This window comes from Taudactylus pleione, unplaced genomic scaffold (assembly GCF_031769625.1).
Source record: "Taudactylus pleione unplaced genomic scaffold, aTauple2 ptg000006l, whole genome shotgun sequence".
Lineage (NCBI taxonomy): Eukaryota > Metazoa > Chordata > Amphibia > Anura > Myobatrachidae > Taudactylus > Taudactylus pleione.
In genome coordinates this window covers 28,347,149-28,366,039 of record NW_028284409.1, presented here as the reverse complement: position 1 = coordinate 28,366,039, position 18,891 = coordinate 28,347,149, and the positions used below count along the sequence as shown (strand labels likewise).

The 18,891-nt window shown below is 40.8% G+C and overlaps 1 protein-coding gene and 1 pseudogene across 4 annotated transcripts in view; one reads left to right on the top strand and one right to left on the bottom strand.

Moving 5' to 3' along the window:
* The window catches only part of AGPAT4 (1-acylglycerol-3-phosphate O-acyltransferase 4), a 202,493-nt gene that overhangs the window by 89,839 nt on the left and 93,763 nt on the right, over positions 1–18,891 (top strand). For 3 of the 4 annotated variants that reach the window (XM_088456634.1, XM_088456708.1, XM_088456768.1), the window contains one exon: positions 12,307–12,476. The exons of the other annotated variant lie outside the window; for it this stretch is intronic. In XM_088456634.1, coding sequence (XP_088312760.1) covers positions 12,307–12,476 — 170 coding nt within the window. The remainder of the gene's footprint in view (positions 1–12,306; positions 12,477–18,891) is intronic. 4 annotated transcript variants of the gene reach the window in all.
* Positions 16,141–16,258, bottom strand: LOC148543169 (5S ribosomal RNA; annotated as a pseudogene).

Genomic DNA, 18,891 nt, shown 5'->3' with positions numbered 1-18,891 from the left:
ATTTCCATGTCCAATGCACATTGGCAGCTTGTTTTATGGGGGTCCAAACAAACCAATAATTTCAGCCACAATTGGCAGTCCCCGTCACTGAAATGATTGGCTTGTTAAACTGTGAATGTCCTGTTTTGTATACAACATAAGGGTGGGTGAGAGGGCCCAAGCACAATTACATCTTGCACCTTTTTCCTTTCAATTTTGTGCTGGTTGGGGCATTGTTATGGTTGGTTTAGGAACCAACGATTTGTTTTTAAATTAATTTATTATCAATTTTACAGCCAGGGGCTGCACCAATGAATTTCTTTTTATCATTAATAATTCAGCCCGGGGCTGCACCAATGAATTGTTTTTTAATTTATTATCAATTTACAGCCTGGGGCTGCACCAATGAATTATTTTTTTTATTAATTTATTATCAATTTTACAGCCAGGGGCTGCACCAACTATCAACTATCAATTCTTCAATCCTCAAGAGTATCCAAACCATCATCTTTGCACAGTCCTCAACTCTATTAATAATTATATCAATCAGTTTTGAGCCAGCAAGCTAGATGCCCTTTAACTAGATGAAAAAAATCAATATTGTGAACTGTGAGGTGGTCAAAATTGACTGGAAACGAGTGGAAATAAATGTTATTGAGGTTATTAATACTGTAGGAACAAAAAAAGGCCCATTTTATGTGATTTTAGCTGTTTTTTTTTATTTTTTAAGAAAAAATGCAGATCCAAAACCAAAACCCGAAAACAAAACATGGAGGTGAGGTTTTGTCAAAACCAATCCAGATCCAAAACCAGGGGAGATCCAGATCCAAAACCAAAACACGGGGGTCAGCGCACATCCCTCGTTTTAATGCTCTCTACTCTATTTTCTGACTTTTGAAAATGTCTGTATTGAAGTGCATGGACAGGGAGGAAGTTAATTCCATCATCACATGCTCCAGCATGATGATTTAATCAAGCTATGATCTCTCCCAAGTCCCAGTGACATCAACTATTCCCTATAGTGTTTAGGATGAGTCCCACTCGCCCTTAGCAGTGAAGAGGTTAATACTTTTAATTTTGCATTTTTTTTGTGGTTGACTAGACATAACTTTCCACAGATACGAGTCATTTCTGTATGTATCCTGATTTTCCAGATATAGCCCTAGTTGAAAACTTCAAATGATTTTTTTATTGTATAAGGAACCAGAAAAGGTGGGAAGGTTTAAACCAAGCAAGAATCTCCAAAATAAATGCATGTCAGTTTTCAGTTGACTAAAGTGTTTTATTGTGTTAAACCAGTGGTTCTCAAACTTGGTCCTCAGGACCCAACACAGGTCATGTTTTCCAGGTCACCCAACAAGAGCACAGGTGTAGTCATTACTCACTGACACATTTTAAAAGATCCACAAGTGGAGCTAATTATTTCACTAATTCTGTGAGGAGACCTGGAAAATATGCACTGTTTGGGGTCCTGAGGACCGAGTTTGAGAACCTGTGTGTTAAACCATTTGTTCCAATGTGTAAAATGCCTACATATAGTTCATTTAACACTTTGTCAGCTAAACCATTATAGACAGTCAAGCAAAATGCAGGACACACATGTAAGGATGTATGGGGGCTCTTGGACACTTGATTTTAGAGTGCCTAATATCTTTCAGCTTCCTTTTAGTATGATGAGACAATAAAATACTATACAGATCTGAGTCTTATTTCTTTTCAGATTTCATACTGCCTGGTGTCAATGTAACTGTCTGGTGTTAATGTTCTATATTAAATGGCTGTAAATAAATCTGCACACTAGAGAGACTGAAAATATGTTGCTTGTGATTCTTGATTTTATTTTATACTTTCAGTTCTAAAATTATTTCGAACATATATTAAACTTTTTTTAATTGGTAGCAAAGTGATGGTAAATAATAATAGACATTGGCCATCATGTGTTGCCTACTTATTAATAATTAGGGTCATAATTAATTAAACTGATGTGGTGGAAAATCCAGCTGTTATATGTAGGGATAAAGTTTTCACTTTAGTGTAGTGTCAGTCAACAGGTCCATATGACTATTTTTGTACATCAATAATGCTGAAGATGAGTATCACTTGTCCTCAGCACTGCTGTGCTGTTGGGATTTTATATTCTTACCAAGCTCCCGCCACTAATTACTTTTGTTGCAGAGCTGGGGAGGAGGCTGCAGAATTGTGATGTCATTTTGCCAAGCCATGATTAGATTACAAGGTGGCTGGGCTTACCCTATACTACACACTGTAGTGTATGGTATAGGGGTGGGATATTAACATTTTCTATCTCACCTACAAAATCATGGGTACCTTTCTTTGATAGATGTGAATTCACAAGTCCCCTACATTACATAAACCATTAAGAAATCCAGCAGTGTGGGTCGATATACCCATCCAACCTTCAATAACTTAGGGGCAGTTACATTTCAAAGAGGAGAGTAACTTCTTTTAAAAGATGGCGCACATCAGTAGTTCTAGTCTGGTGGTCACTAGACAATAACACCATTCACTGCAGAAAACATTGCGTTTTCCAGAGATGGAGTTGGTCACTAAAAGAGCCCAATTTATCCCATAACAGCATATACAAACGAGATGTAGTTATGAGACTGGCGGCCGCGATGCCGCCAGTCTCAATACCAACAAGGAAATCCCAACAAGGGAATTAAGATAGGCATCAAAATACTGATGCCTATCTTAATGCCGACGCCGGAATGCTGAAGGACGTCAGCCCAAATGAGGTAAGTCCGGGGCGCCCTTAGCGTTAGCCTCGCGGGGGAGGGTTAGGTTTAGGGAGCGTAGCGGGATTAGATTTTGGCAGGGGAGGCTAGGGTTAGGCACCCCTAGCGGGGAGGATTAATGGGGGTTAGGGTAAGGCACTTTGGGGTAGGTTAGGGTTAGGCACCACTAAGGGAGGGTTAGGAGGAGGAGAGGGGTAGGGATAGGGTACTTACCTGCTCTGTCGGGATCTTCTCCCTTTGGGATGCTGGCGTCGAGATGTTAACCGGCGGCTATTCAGCCACCAGGACATCATACCCATTACTATACACACTTAAGAACCCCCCTTGTTTGAAATTGCCTCTATCAAACAATATTCCCCCTCTCTAGTTCTTGTGCAGAATTGACTTGTATATGCTGTAGTTCTTTGTAGTCTTACAAAATAATTTTAATGGTTTTGAGTATTATTAACAAAGATCTTGGTCTTAACAGAAAAAAATATTGTTTGCTTATTTGCACAGGACAGATTAGGTCAAGGACTGACAGCAATGTTTCATGCACTTCTACAACAAGTGTGTGTGCGTAACAAATCTGACCTTCTAGTGCCATGGTAATTAGTAAAATATCCCTGTAAATCCAGTATGCCCGTCAATATGTTTAAGGCAATTGGCCATCTAAAACAAACATGCTAAATGTATATTTACAGTCTACTTGTTTTCTACAGTAATAAGTAATAAGGCATACTGTTTCTTTGAAGGAAAAAAAATCAGCTTGGCCCTGTTAAAATGTTATCTGGTTATTTTTCTTGTATGCTGACATTTTCAGGGCGTTGCAAGAGCTGGCTCATCAGGTGTCCTTGTGATTTGTGAGATTCATAGCACTGTACTGCTCCTGTTTTCTGAAGAGGATTTGACTTGTAGCTCTACGGGAGATGAATATCTTTCCTTGGCGTATGAGAAATATTTCTTTTCATCCATAATCTTGTGGGCGGGCTGCTCCTACATGAAAACTATGAAACCAGTGGACTGAATTGTTCGTCTTATATTATACTATACTTATATTATACTCTACTAATATTTATTTAGGGGATAAAAGCATATATGACCTATACCAAAAGAAATTCTTACAAGTTTGGTATAAAGTTTGCACAATAAATAACGTGAAAACGCAATAAAAACACTGTTACAGAAGTTCTACCCACAATGTATTAAATGGCCACAACACATTAAAGTGTAGAGTAACAAAGACGCAAATATATTCATACACAGATGCAAACCCCACACAACAAACATGGGATATGTGGATTGAGAGGATACTGGGTTATTAGCTCTTTTGCCACTGAAGCTAACCTGTTCCACCCAGCCACAATTTTATGTGCTGGCTGTGGAGGCACTGTTCCTTTAAGGGATCAGAATCACTAAAAGTATATTTATACTTTCCCATTAGTTGCTTATTACCTAAATGCAAACAGACAATAAAACAAATTATAACATGCCAGGGCATTTACTGTATAAGGTGCCTACTGAACAACCCCAAAGAAGGTTATATACACTGATTTCCCTTAGTACAATGTCATGATCACTGAGCTGCACAGTTCACTCCTTTTGCCTGCAGAATAGTGACTGAGGCCCTGATTCAGAGCCGGACGCTCTGACAGAGCGCTCGCTCTGAATCAGGGCCGTCCTTCTTGATTTTTCGAGCGGCCTCCCGGCTCCGTCGTGCGCATGCGCACTGGGCCAACATTGACCCGCTTGCGAGCGCTCGCGAGCGGGTCTGAATCAGGCCCTGAGTTCGATGTGCTTTTGCTTTTGGCAAGTACACAAGGTAATAAGATCCATGGTGACGTGAAGACCCGATTACTGATATGATCCTAGGTCAGTCTAATAGGAGCTATGACCCCTAGTCAGTGTGGTCCCCTTTAAACCCCCGTCCGCTTCCCATGGTGGTGTGGCATGTTTAGCTAATGATTTCTCCCCAGATTGTATGCTTGTTTATTGAGGGGCTGTCCTTGTATGGTATGCCACTGCAGGCCCCTGGGGTGGTATGATCTGTAAAGTCATAGGAGGTAGGGCCAGATTAAAGGGGATCTGGACATAATAAAATGCCACAAATTACATTGAGAGCTGGACTCTGCACAGAGTTAATTCTTTACAGTCTTTTCTGTGGAGAATGGTCCCTGGGCTAACCAGCTAAACATGTCTGACTGTTAACGGATAGAGAGCCTGTTTCAGCAGTGCACTGATGTGCTGATTTCAAATTCCAGATTATTGGGAATCTGCACGTGAGCAGGGCCTATTCTACGAATGTACAGAATGGGTCGCATACCCTTGATTGACAGGCAGAGGCATTTAAGGAGCGGTGTGGAGTCGGTGCAGCTTTGCAATTGTGATCCTTGCTGAATCATCCCCAGAGTCCTGCGAAGTTGTCTAGCGCAGCTTCCTGAGGTGCCTTTGTTTGGCTGAGTGCCCTGGTGACCACAAGTGATGTTAGCTCCTTTTAGGGGACTTGTTAGGCAACTATTAGGTAAAAGTTTTTATGTTACCCTTCCTAATATCACAGATGCAGTAGACAAAGTACCATATATCAAATTTCACATTTTGGACTAGATGGAATGCAAATTGTGATTAAGCTTTATTTTCAAACTGTGCCTTGCCCCCTACCCTCACGCACCTTATATATGTACTGAATGAGAAGATCGATGCCACACCTTTCCCCAACATTTGGGCCTGCTTGAGGACTCAGCAGCCCTGTTTTCATGTTAATTCATTGAATATAATTGAAAATATATATTTTATTTTTTTTATAAACCTCAACTTTTTTTTAATACTAGGGGAAAATGGTGCTTTATAAACTGTCATCCCTGCTGTTTATTTGGCTGCTCACTTTTGAGGTTGTTCCTGAATTCCAATACCTGCAGCCTGCCCAGATGATTATCTATTTCTTTGTTATTTTCTACGATTTATCACTCATGCGCCAGTATATCTTTGACCCAGACCTCCTGAGTATTCTTTATACTGTACTGCATTTACACTTCATATTAATTGTCCACCTGCACCACTGTAATAACTGTCTTTCCTGATTCTACCACAAAACCCATTGTGGCTGCATACTAAAATGTATTTTATCTGTAGAAAACAAGTCAGGAGTTGATATAAGAAGGAGTCCTCAGAGATGTATTGTTCAGTTTCAGCAGTTGGAGAAGGAGCTTACCAGCCATGACACTGGGGATTTGCGGCTCTGTGAAACATACAATTTGTTATTGCATGTTAAATTAATTTGATCACGATCTTTCCATCTAGAAAATCAGCTATTTTTCTGGTCTAATTTTTATTTATTATTGTTTTAACGTTTTCAGAAAATTACAGAAATAATACATGTGTGCACTTCTAAATATCACTTGCACCAGTTGTGGAGTACTGTGAGCTATAATGATATTGAAAATTGAGTGTCTTTGCATCGGTGTTGAATTTTTAACCAGTGCTGTGCTTCTCTGTGTGAATTAGTAATTAACTCAGAGAATCTCTGCACTTGCTAAAGATTCCCCAGTAAAATCTGCCACCTCCAGTGAGCCAATGAGTCCGTGTACTAGCTTCACTGGCAGTGGCTTCCCATTGGAAGCCTACCTGCCAATCACACACAGGACAGGCAATTCCAGGGGGAGGTGTTTTCTCCTCCTGGGACCATGGACGTCAAGACCCGGCCCTGGCCCACGGTAAGAGGGTGTGGCCTAATAACAGGATGTGTGGCCATGCCTTCTTTGGAAAAATATCCTCTTTGCAGCGCCCCACTGGGAGAGGGGTGCTGTGAGCCCCTCAGCCCAGCGCAAAGCCAGGGGGGGCACGATCAGTGTGATTGCTTCCCACCACAGGCAGAGGAGACTGCTGCTGCTCAGCAGCTGTGAGCAGTCTCCTACTGCAGCCCAGTACACAGCAGCTTGTGCTGGACTGCTGTGATTTAAGAGGGAGGGGCAGCATCGAACCCGGGCCCCTCCAGCAAGCCCAGGCCCAGGTAATTAGTACCCTCTCCCCCCACTCTTGGTTCCCCTGCCTGGGACTGCCAGTTCGGACCACAATTAACAGAGAGAGCGCTTCCAGTTTTAAGCTGCTCCTCTGCCTTGCCGACAGCCATACCCAACTTCTTGGGGCTCATGCCGATTGACTTCCTGGTAGGCGGTGTTTGTGCGCATGTGCCTGTCCCAGAGCATGCCATTTCTATTGTGCAGACGCAATAGATCTGGCCGGCTCCAGGACGCTGCTTGTGCAGAACGCTGCTTGTGTGCATTCACAAAACCTGGAGCCTGCCAGTTCAGTTGCGCAGGCGCTGGGATTTGCACATGATCTTTGTATGTATGCCCATATGGGTGATGGGAGAGATCGGGCCACAAGTGGGGTGAGTTGCAGTACTGTTGTCTGTGTTTCTACATTGTTGCAATGGTAACTCATCCCCTTCATGACTAATAGAATTGAGCTCATAAAATGTTAGCTCTTGTTAGACTATTTTGTTAACCTGTTTTGAGCATTGCTGTATTGATGTATTTGTGGAGCATTATTAGTAATACTACTAGCATTTATTTATGTGGCTGAAAAAAATTGCACTTTAATAAGGCACATACAATTACAATTAAATGTCAAAGGCCAATCCAAGAATCTCAAATTATAGTCTGATTCCAGAAAAACATTGTGATTACCTTACTCTGACAGGCAGTGCAGATTGGGATTGTCACTCAACTCCTTCAACTACCCTGAGTGGAGCTTATTTCGCTACTCTTGGGGTATAGGGATTCCTTTTCACCATCAGTAATGGCCTGTTACTAACTCATCACACTGCATTGGGGGCAGGTAACTTATTGCCATCACCAGGTTCCTACACAGGCTCCTGGAATCACTTGTTCTACCAAGTTCCTACACCAGCACCTGGAACTGTTTTCTTCTGGGTATATGCGGATATGCTGCTGCAACACCTTGTGGTTGGTCTTGGCTAATTCCTCTAATTGTCTCTAACAGTGGTCCAGACAGTGCTGCACTTGGTAGTGGGCAGAGATGTTCAGTTTTGAGACGCCTGGCTTAATCACAGATCAGCCAGTTAAGGGTTTGTTGGTTAGCTAGTAGTGACAGGATATAAGTAGATGCAACATCTTGAAACAGTGTGATGTATTTAAAAAGATAGTCAATTCCTAGTTAATGGCCTTAGAATACAGTTGTTGTTTTTTTTAAATTCATATGATACACACAACACTATTTTAAAGATGCTATACAAATTTTAGAGCCACAGAAGCCCTTTTTATCTAGTTTCAAAACGCACATGTTGGCAGGGGGCAAACCAACACCTATCTTTTTAAACCAATTTTGACTAGTTTACATTTATATTCTTGCACCAGAAGGTTATGCCTCCATAACCTTTTTGACTCCAAAATACAGGAATGCCAAAAGACTAAACACTGTGGGGTAAATGTAATAGGGTCCAAATTTTATGTGTGAGACAAACTCGGACCTTTGCGCACATTTAAGGTCCAAGTTTGTCCCACAACTTAACAAATGTAATACCCTGCGAATTTGTGAGTTTGAGGATATTAGATTGTGCAAGTCTGTGTGAGTTTACATGTATGAAAGCTCTGACCTTGTAATGTGACTTTCATGACAAGGTCTGAGTTAAACAGAAGCCTTCACAAATACGTGAGATCTGTGAAAGGCTTCTGTGTGAAAAAAATTAGTAAAATGTAAATAAAAAGACGACGTGGGGTTCCCCCCCTAAAAGCACAATCAGCACTGGGCTTTTCTGAGCTGGTTCTGGTTGTGAAAATACAGGGGGGGGGGGAAATGTAGGATTCCCCTGTATTTTCAGCAACCAGCACCAGGCTCAGTGAGCCAGTCCTGGTTGTGATAAAATGAGTAGGGATACCTGGAGAACCACAAGTACCAGCATGTGGGGCATTAATGGCCCGCTGGTATCTGTAGTTCAACTGCAAAATAAATATTAAGTAAACACAGGACACGGACACTGAAGGTTTTAATATTTTATTTTACATGCTCTCATTCATTCACTCACACTCACCTGCACTCACACTACATACTTAGCTTGTCCCTAGTACCAGTCTGTTCCCTTCTCCAGTAGATGGCACCTCGCGAATGAGGTCTCAGCTGCTGCTTTTCCCATAGAAATGCATTGGCTGAGCGTTCATTGGCTGAGGGAGGCAAACCTCCGCTTCTCTCAGCCAATGAGTGGTTCCCACCATTGACTTTAATGGTGGAAACCGCTAGGTTACTAAAGGTAAAGTTCCTGTGTTAATTTGGGTTGGGTACGTGATACCGGCGCTTGGGATCCCGGTGTTCAAAATCCTGATGCCGGCATCCCGACAGGGTTAGGATACCAACACCTGTCGGTAGGTATCCTAAAACTTCCCGCACCCTGAAGCTCTCTGCCTAGGCCTAACCCTAAACTTCCCCCCCAGTGCCTAACCCTCCCCCTAGTGCCTAATCCTAACCCCTAACCAACCCAGTCCCCCACTACATATCTTCGGGATGCCGGCAGTCGGGATGGTGACAACATCCCGTTTGTGTCCAGAGTTGCAAGTTTTGGGTGAACAGTTTTACATACTGTGTCAAAGCACTGTAAAGACAGCTTTTCGACATGCCCAGAGGAAGAAAGAGAAAATGGGATTTTTGTAATCACTCGCTAGACCTCTAAGTGCCTTTTGTTGTTTGCATTTGTTCTGCTGTTTTTCTTCTTAGTATATAGTTTCTGTTCTTCTCCTTTCTGTACTTTGACTCTCTCCTTCTTGGAGGGCTGTTAGAAAATAGCTACTAAAGGATTATGGGGTATGGGGTATAGAAGTGAAAGGAGCCATCGTTCAAAAACAGTTCAGTTTTAAAGCGCCAAGCTCCTCACACCTAGGAGCTCATTCAGACCTGATCGATATCTAAATAAAGTTCTTGCACTGCGTCACGTAAGGACGCCCCCTATGTTTTAGCGAGCAACGGCAAAGTGTGCTTGCAAGTGTTTAAAGACACCCCCTTGCCACTCGCAACACACGACATCTCCAGGAAATGTAGCATTAATCGGCAAAATGGAAAGCAATCGGAGCTGCCCGCAACTCTTGAGGTTGCCTTTCCCCACCGCAAGCACTGCGATCAGTGCTGGCTGAAATACATGCAGGTGACGTGTACAATGACGCTACTTTGCTAATTATGCACGCCCTTTAAACAGCGTTTCGGCAGCCTGACACGCCTGCGTCCACAACACCACTCCCCCATTTACGAGCACCTTCCCCAGTTACCACCCACAAACGGCACTATCTGTCACTCAAAGTAGTGACCTGACAGTGGCTTACGAGCAACCAAAAACACATCGCAAAGACTGGCTTGCGCAAGTGCACTGTGAATTATACGCAAGCACAGATGGGTGAAAATCGCTCAGAGCGAGCTAGCGCAACTTAGCGACCGGGTCTGAATCAGGTCCCTAGTGTGCCCCTTGAAATTAAAACTATCATCCTGTTTTTTTTTTTCTTTTACAACTCTGATAACTTCTAGCAACTTAGCTGTTACCTTTTGTACCATTTCAGGTTAGACTGAACTGCTTAAATTTCAATAAAAAAAAAAACCTGGAGAAATAAAAGTGTTCTAAAACTTTAGACTTTTAGTGTTACTCCAACCAGTGGGAGATAGGGAGGACCTGCGATTGTGTGTGCATTTAGAGATGAACACACATGCATTGTGTCCAGGGGCATTTTAAGATTGGAGGAGGCCAATATGCATTCCCCATCCGGGGCCCCCTCCTCTCTCGTCGGCGGCCAGCAGCGGACTGACCACTGCAGTAGACTCTGGGCACTAGTCCATGCCATTTTCTCTGCGATTTCCCCACTGCGCATGCGCAAAACCCCGAGAAAATGGGCAAACCCTAAGTCCCCCCCGGGAACCCTAAACCTAACCTCCCCACAGCGGCTCTCTGCGCCCGGCTTACCTTCGATCGGTATGCCGGGTGTCGGGCTCGTGGCGTAGGGAAAATGACAGGCATCAGGATTTCGATACAAAACAGAAAAGAAATATGCCCGCGCTCGGTTTTACCCATATCATACATGGTACTAGCAGCATGGCAATATTAATGCCATATATGTATACAAAACAGAAAAACTTTTGCTATCGGCGCTAACAATAATATACTGCAAATTTATGTGTGTGCAGCAAATAAAACAAAGGGGATTTTGTCATGATTTGATCAAAGCATTTAAGCCTGCAGCCCAGCATCAAGGGACCCCATTTTTCTGCAGGTCCCTAACACTATATAGATGTGTCCCTCTGTATCTAGTAGGTGAATACATTTAACTGCAATGTAAGTATGTGCTAGGCATATATGCTAGTGTTAGGAAAAAAAAAACCTGGAAAATAAAAGTGTTCTAAAACTTTAGACTTTTAGTGTTACTCCAACCAGTGGGAGATAGGGAGGACCTGCGATTGTGTGTGCATTTAGAGATGAACACACATGCATTGTGTCCAGGGGCATTTTAAGATTGGAGGAGGCCAATATGCATTCCCCATCCGGGGCCCCCTCCTCTCTCGTCGGCGGCCAGCAGCGGACTGACCACTGCAGTAGACTCTGGGCACTAGTCCATGCCATTTTCTCTGCGATTTCCCCACTGCGCATGCGCAAAACCCCGAGAAAATGGCCACGGCGGCCATTTTCCAGGCATTTTGTGCAGGACTGCGACACCCGACGCGGGACTTCGGAAAACGGTAAGTATTAGAAAATATGGGTGCAGGATCAGCAGTGCGGCCCCCTCCCTGGACCCAGGGGCCCGTGTGTACTGCACACCCTGCACCATTATAGATACGCCCCTGATTGTGTCCCTTTATGTACCTATAGCTTACATTATCCAATGAAGGTGGTCACTAGTAGTATAAAGCATACAGATGTGTCCTTATACATCTTTGCTGCAGTCACGTTAAAATGCCCCTCTCTGTGTTCCAGGTCCCATGAGACTTTGCTAGCGTTGGGTGTCCTTTTTGCCGAAAATGGGTCTAAGTCACAGCGTGATGTGATTATGATGCACCAGCAGACTGTGCTGATTCATTTTATGTGACACTTGTATATCTGTGTGCTACTGAGTCTCTGAATCTGTCTATGAAGTGCTACAATGTAGTGGCAGTAGCTTTTTTCATTCAAAGTTTCGTTGTGCTTCATATGCAGACTCCTGTGCGCACATATATACAGTTGTCACATATCAAATTAATCAGCACAGTCTGCTGGTGCGACCCGCTAGCAGAGTAGCACGGGACCTGGCAGCTTACTCATGCCAGGCAAGTCACGCTGTGTGGCGTATTGAGTCTAGATATATGAGAACACATCAGTAGTCTACAGTTTAGTCCAGAGGTTCCCAAACTCCGCCATTACAGTCCATGTTTTAAGTATATCCACGTGTTTAGGAACCTCTGGTTTAGTCCATTACAAATATGGTGTTTGTAATTTATGTTTTAAATGGCATTTGAAGATATTCTACTAATTTATCTAAATTAGTATGTTGCCAAATGTTTTATATCAATAATTGATTTTGATTTACCTTGTTGTTATAACATGACCTATTATGGTGTGTGTTATTTACAGAATTGGTGATGCTGTTGGAGTGGTGGTCGGGCACTGATTGCACACTGTATACTAATCCTGAAGACTACACCAAATATGGCAATGAGAACGCTATAGTAGTTCTCAATCATAACTTTGAAATTGATTTTCTCTGTGGTTGGAATTTTTGTGAGAGATTTGGTGTCCTTGGGGTGAGTAGAATATTAATTTTCCTTCTTCAAAGTCAGACCTCCCACTAGTATCTGTATATTTTTTTTATCTGTTTCCATCTATTCTTTAAATGCACAGTCTTCAAGTATGTAATTGGTATCTGCTACTTTAATTAATTAATCTAAACATAAGAGAGGATTAATGATATCATTGATTAACGCCCAGTTATTATAAAGATAAAAGCATTAAAAGTGTGAACCGTCTTGGTTTTGTCAAAATGCTAATGCATTTTTTTCCCATGAAGGCAATGTTCATTCTGTGGCTTTTTAGGGCTCATAGAATGCGTTTAGATTGCTGCTGAAATATGTTTTCTAAAGGAATGTGACTAAAAAAAACATACAAAGGCATATAAGGCAAATTATTATACATGTATTTCTTTTCCAAGTGATTACTGTCAAGTTTTGCTGTTCTTTATATCTCCTGCTGCTAAGTGGATGCTTAGTTGCATTATCATTTGAGCCTCTGGTGTTCCAAGTTCTTGGTGAGTGTAAATATTTAGGCACACTGCAATGCATGCAGTATTGGCTTATTGTGCATGTACATTCAGTACACCCACAGTTGCAGATCATGATTCAGTTCTCTAAAACCAGCTTGTTAAAAACGTAGTGCATGTATTTTATTCATGTCAATAAGAGATTGTTCATCTACAAATTCACAGAAATCTCCACCAGAACCGTAGCACTTCGCTGGGTAGGGAATCAGTATGATTGACCGCCGGCCATGCAGCCGGCGGTTCAAATCCCGACATCGGCATCCTGGCAGCAGTGAAAATCTCGATCGTTGAAAGGTAAGTATTGACTAACCTATTCTACCCCTAACCCTAACACTCCCTTAGGGATGCCTAACCCTAACCTCCCCCCCAAGTGCCTAACCCTAATCCACCCTCTAAGTACCTAAACCTAACCCCCCCTCCCCACTGCCTAAACCAAAGTCCCCCTGGGGGGGTGCCTAATTCTAATCTCCCACCAGAGGTGCCTAACCCTAACCCCCCTTCCCCTAGCCTAAACCTAACCATCCGGGTGGTGCCTAACCCTAAGTCCCCCCCGAGAACCCTAAACCTAGCCTCCCCACAGCGGCTCTCTGCGCCCGGCTTACCTTCGATCGGTATGCCGGGTGTCGGGCTCGTGGCGTAGGGAAAATGACAGGCATCAGGATTTCGATACAAAACAGAAAAGAAATATGCCCGCGCTCGGTTTTACCCATATCATACATGGTACTAGCAGCATGGCAATATTAATGCCATATATGTATACAAAACAGAAAAACTTTTGCTATCGGCGCTAACAATAATATACTGCAAATTTATGTGTGTGCAGCAAATAAAACAAAGGGGATTTTGTCATGATTTGATCAAAGCATTTAAGCCTGCAGCCCAGCATCAAGGGACCCCATTTTTCTGCAGGTCCCTAACACTATATAGATGTGTCCCTCTGTATCTAGTAGGTGAATACATTTAACTGCAATGTAAGTATGTGCTAGGCATATATGCTAGTGTTAGGAACCTGCAGAAAAATGGGGTCCCTTTATGCTGGGCTGCAGGCTTAAATGCTTTGATCAAATCATGACAAAATACCCTTTGTTTTATTTGCTGCACACACATAAATTTGCAGTATATTACTAATAGAAATGAAAGAACATTGCGCCAAAAGATAATAAGCACCCTTACTTGATTCAATAAAGAAAATTCATTTTCTTTAAAAACTGTACAATTAGTCGAACATATTTAAGTCGTATTTGTTAAAAATATATACCTTTTAAAGTACAAAAAGCATGTGTATATAGCACTCCCCTATAGTGTGGGTGTCAGCTCCAACAGAAGAAATACAACAGTGGTGATCTGCTGTTAATAAAATTGTGAAAAAATTGGATCTGTTTGAAAGCACCTATGTGCTAAACAAAGTGCTGTGCATAAATAAATAAATACTGATAATAAGCTAATTAAGGTAGGTAATGTTTTTGTGTGGTATTTAAACCAGAAAGTGCATAGTGCAATTATGAAAAAACTCTTGGTAATAAATATAACCAATATTAACCCCTAGTAAAGTGCAAATAGTGTAAGAGTTAAAACTGTACTCTGACTAAAACATATATATAAAAAATAGTTTATTTTAAAGCAATAAAAATTATATAGAGACAGAATAAATAAATAATGGTGTGCAAAAATCACGTACTGTGTACAACAATTACGTATCTTTTATAGACCCATATATTAGAGCATATTCAAATAAATAATCTAAAAAGACATAACAACTAGTATATTAAAAAAGGACTTCTGCGGCTTATCTGATATAATGTAGTGAGTTCATGAAAGGTAAGAGGAGCATCCAACGTGTTTCATCTGCCAATCAGACTTCTTCAAGGAATAAAAAGCTCCTGTGGGGTGTCTGGTTTATAAACCCCCTTAATAGGGACAAACTAGCCTCAATTTAGAGTTAATTGGGTCACTTCCGGTTCCTGGATGATAATTAATTCAGTAACCAGGATCCAAAGAACTGAATATATAAGTTAATGTGGATATGGCTAAAGTAAGGTGTAATATCGCGCTATTTATTTAACAATAATAAGCTTTTTCAATCCAGTGGGGTCTCCAATATGCCCAGCGCATTGTAATACCTCTGCACATCCTGAGACCTCTCCGAGCATCACTTCCGCCCTTCTCCTCGGATCAGTTATAGAGCGTCATCACTGGCTGGTTACGACATCCGTCCTTGAGGTGCGTCACTTCCGCCCATTCATTAATCCCGGTTTCGGCCATCTTGGTCCTCCTTTAAGTATATCACGGCCATCTTTGTCAACCCGAATCTTCCTCGTGATGTACTGTTTCTCGTAATTCTTCATGGTAATCATCATCTCAGCTCAGCGTGCAGCTTCCGCCCTTACTGTGGATGTTCTATCTCTTAATCATCACGTCACTTCCGCCCTTCAGCACAAACATGTCTCGGCCATCTTTGTCCTCACAGATATGCAGTGCTGCCATCTTTGTCCACCCACTTCTTGTTAATTCACGGATCCAGGCCATTATTTTCTAGTCAATTAAAACAAAGTGTTTAAGGCATCTTTTTCTTAAAAATGGTATATAAAGTAGGATCTAGTCATATGTTAAAAAACAGGGATAACATAATCCACAGAATATTAGTGATTCTTCTATAGGTAAAAAACTTCAGTGAATGCTGATAAATATTACTAGTGAAGTGGTCTAAAAGCATAACCTACTGATATAACCCCCAGCAATAAATCAATCAAATGAGCTGATAAAAGTATTATTATTGTTATTATTATTATAAATACTATGACACCTAATAGGGAATATTCAACCAGGAGATAATTATCAATGGATATATATCAAAACAAAGGGGAGATCCAAAAAAAATAAAAAATGGGAAAATCCAAAAGATAGGGAGTTTTTGGAGGAGACGTTAGCAAATAAGTTCATAAAAAATCCAAAGAACAAGAAGAAAATCCAGAAGTATATGTTCTCAATCATTTGTATAAGTATTTCCAATGTACAAATTATAATTAGTCTCTAAAAAGGTAAATTCGCCTTTCCTTTACTTATCCATAGTACATGGATCCTTGTATTCTTAGGACATGATACACATACCATGTCCGAACACTGCTAGGGGATATACATACATGTCCAATGTACATCTACCGCACCTGGTCTTCCCCAGTGGTCACCCTTCTGAGTACTGGCCAGGCCCCAAATACTTAGCTTCCAAGATCAGACGGGATTGGGCGCTTAAACATGGGTATGGCTGTAGATAATTAGGACAAAATATATCTACCCAATTGTGTCTGTCGCAGTTCTTAGATAAAAGGAGCTATCTCATAGCTCTCGTTGAAGCCTAGGGGAGTCATAGTATCCAATTCGAAGATCCAGTACATCTCTCGTCTTGAAAGTTTGTTCGCTAAGTCTCCTCCACTCTGTCCCAATTCAACATGCTCAATTGCCTTAAAAGTTAAATCTTCTGGATCGGAGTTGTGATGTAAAGTAAAGTGTCTAGCAACCAAATGTCCTTCTATCTTGTTTTTAATGTTGCGTATGTGCTCTTGTATCCGCAATTTCAGGGTTCTCTTAGTTTTACCCACATACTTCAGCCCACAACTGCATTCTAGAATGTAAATCACATAAGTGGAGTTACAATTCATGTGATGTTTAATCTTGTACTCTTTAGTGTTATCAGCATTCATAAAAGTCCTTCTTTGTTGATGCACCAGTTTACATACATTGCATTTTCCACATTTGTAGGAACCCGGACAACTATGGAAAGGGGTGTCTTTTGTGAAATTGCCTATCCTTAACATACTTTGGCCAGTGTATCTTTCAGGCTTTTGGCTTTTCTGAACACAACTGGAGTTTTAGGAGGAATAACTTCTTTCAGGATTGGATCCATTAATAAGAGTTTCCAATGTTTATTAAGTATAGTCTTTATCTTTTTTTCCTGTGCATTATAAGTAGTAATAAACAGAATGATGTTGTTCTCTTGTTTCTTGGAATCCTTATACTTCAGTAGATCACATCTTTTAAGTTGATTGGTCTTATTTTCTGCTTCCAGTATGATGTTAGCAGGATATTCCTTTTCTAGGAACCTATTGGTGTACAGCCGTATCTGTTCATCACATGTATTTTGCTCACTACAATTTCTTTTTATTCTGTGGAATTGAGAACGTGGTATATTCTTTTTCCATTTCTGTAAGTGTCCACTCTTGTAGTGTAGATAGCTGTTGGTATCAACTTCTTTTATATAATTCTTCGTAGATATCTGATTACCTTCACTGATTAAAACCAAAACTAAAAATTCAATGGAAGCCGCATTAATGTTGGATGTGAACTTAAGATTCATATTATTATCAGTGATAAAATCCAGAAATGATTTAAAAAGATCCTCCGTACCTTCCCATATTATAAGGATATCATCTATGTAGCGTTTGTATAGTATAACATTGTTCTTAAATGGATTGTTGTTGTAAATGTAATTATTCCCCCAGCACCCCATAAAAAGATTAGCAAAACTTGGGGCAAAAATTGTCCCCATTGCAGTCCCACAAATTTGTCTATAAAATTTATTTACAAATTTAAAATAATTGTGGTTCAAGATAAAAGCCATAATATCACATAAAAACTCTCTATGTGGGGTGCTAATAGATGAATCCATGTCCAAAAATTCTCTACAAGCATTGATTCCTTTGTCATGTTCAATGCATGTATACAATGATTGTACATCAATTGTTATCCATAAATAGGATTCTTTCCACTCTATTCCTTCCATAATTTGTAGGACGTTAGTAGTATCCTTGAGATATGATTGTAGCTGTATGACATATTTCCGTAGAAATATGTCCACGTACTCCGATAAATGTGATGTCAGGGAATCAATCCCTGCAATAATTGGTCTCCCCGGTGGACTGATCATTGATTTATGGACTTTGGGAAGAAAGTAAAAAATGGGGGTAGTTGGATTGGTTACCAGGAGATATTGAAATTCTTCTTTTGTAATGATACCATTATGTAATCCATATACAAGTAATATTCTCAATTCATCTATATACTCTTCTAAGGGATCTCCATCCAATATAGCGTATGAGTTTATATCTCCTAAAAGTCTATTGGATTCTTCAAGATAGTAAGATCGATCCATTATTACCAATCCACGCCCTTTATCAGCTTGTTTGATAACTATTTCTTGATTCTTCTGAAGATTCTTGAGTGCTTCTTTCTCTCTATTTTTCAAATTTTGTTCAATGGGAGCCTCAATGTTTTCCTCACAAAAGTCTTTTTTCACCAATTCATAGAAGATACTGAGGTAATTACCTTTAGATTCTATTGGATAGTATTTAGATTTATTTTTCAAACCCGATTTTGACTCATTTTCAGTATAGTTCTTAATACCTGCATTATCTTTTCTCAAGAAATGACGTTTCAGTGTGAGATTTCTCACAAATTTATTCAGGTCGATAAAGGTTTGAAATTTATTCATGTTACTAGAGTGTGCAAAGGATAATCCTTTACTCAAAAGAGACACTTCAGACTGTGTTAATATATGTTTAGATAAATTAAAGATCCCCTTCGCCTTAGGGTCTATTGCACATTTCTTCTTTTGTAATTTCTTCCTATTGCCACCTCTAGTTCCTCTTCTTCTCTTGTTCTTCTTTTCATAGGTGATGCTAATCTCGTGGTTTCTTTGAAGAAGGTTTTTCTTGGATTCGTCCTGTTGTACTCTGGGCCCGGAGATAAAAAATCCATATCACTAGTGGACTCATACCGCTGAAGTGTGGAAAATCGATTCTTCGTATGATAGGTTTTATGTTGATTGAATTCTGTATGATCATCATCCCTTTTGAAACTTTGTCTCCTTCTATATGGCACCATTCTCCATGGAGTTCTTACTTGACCAG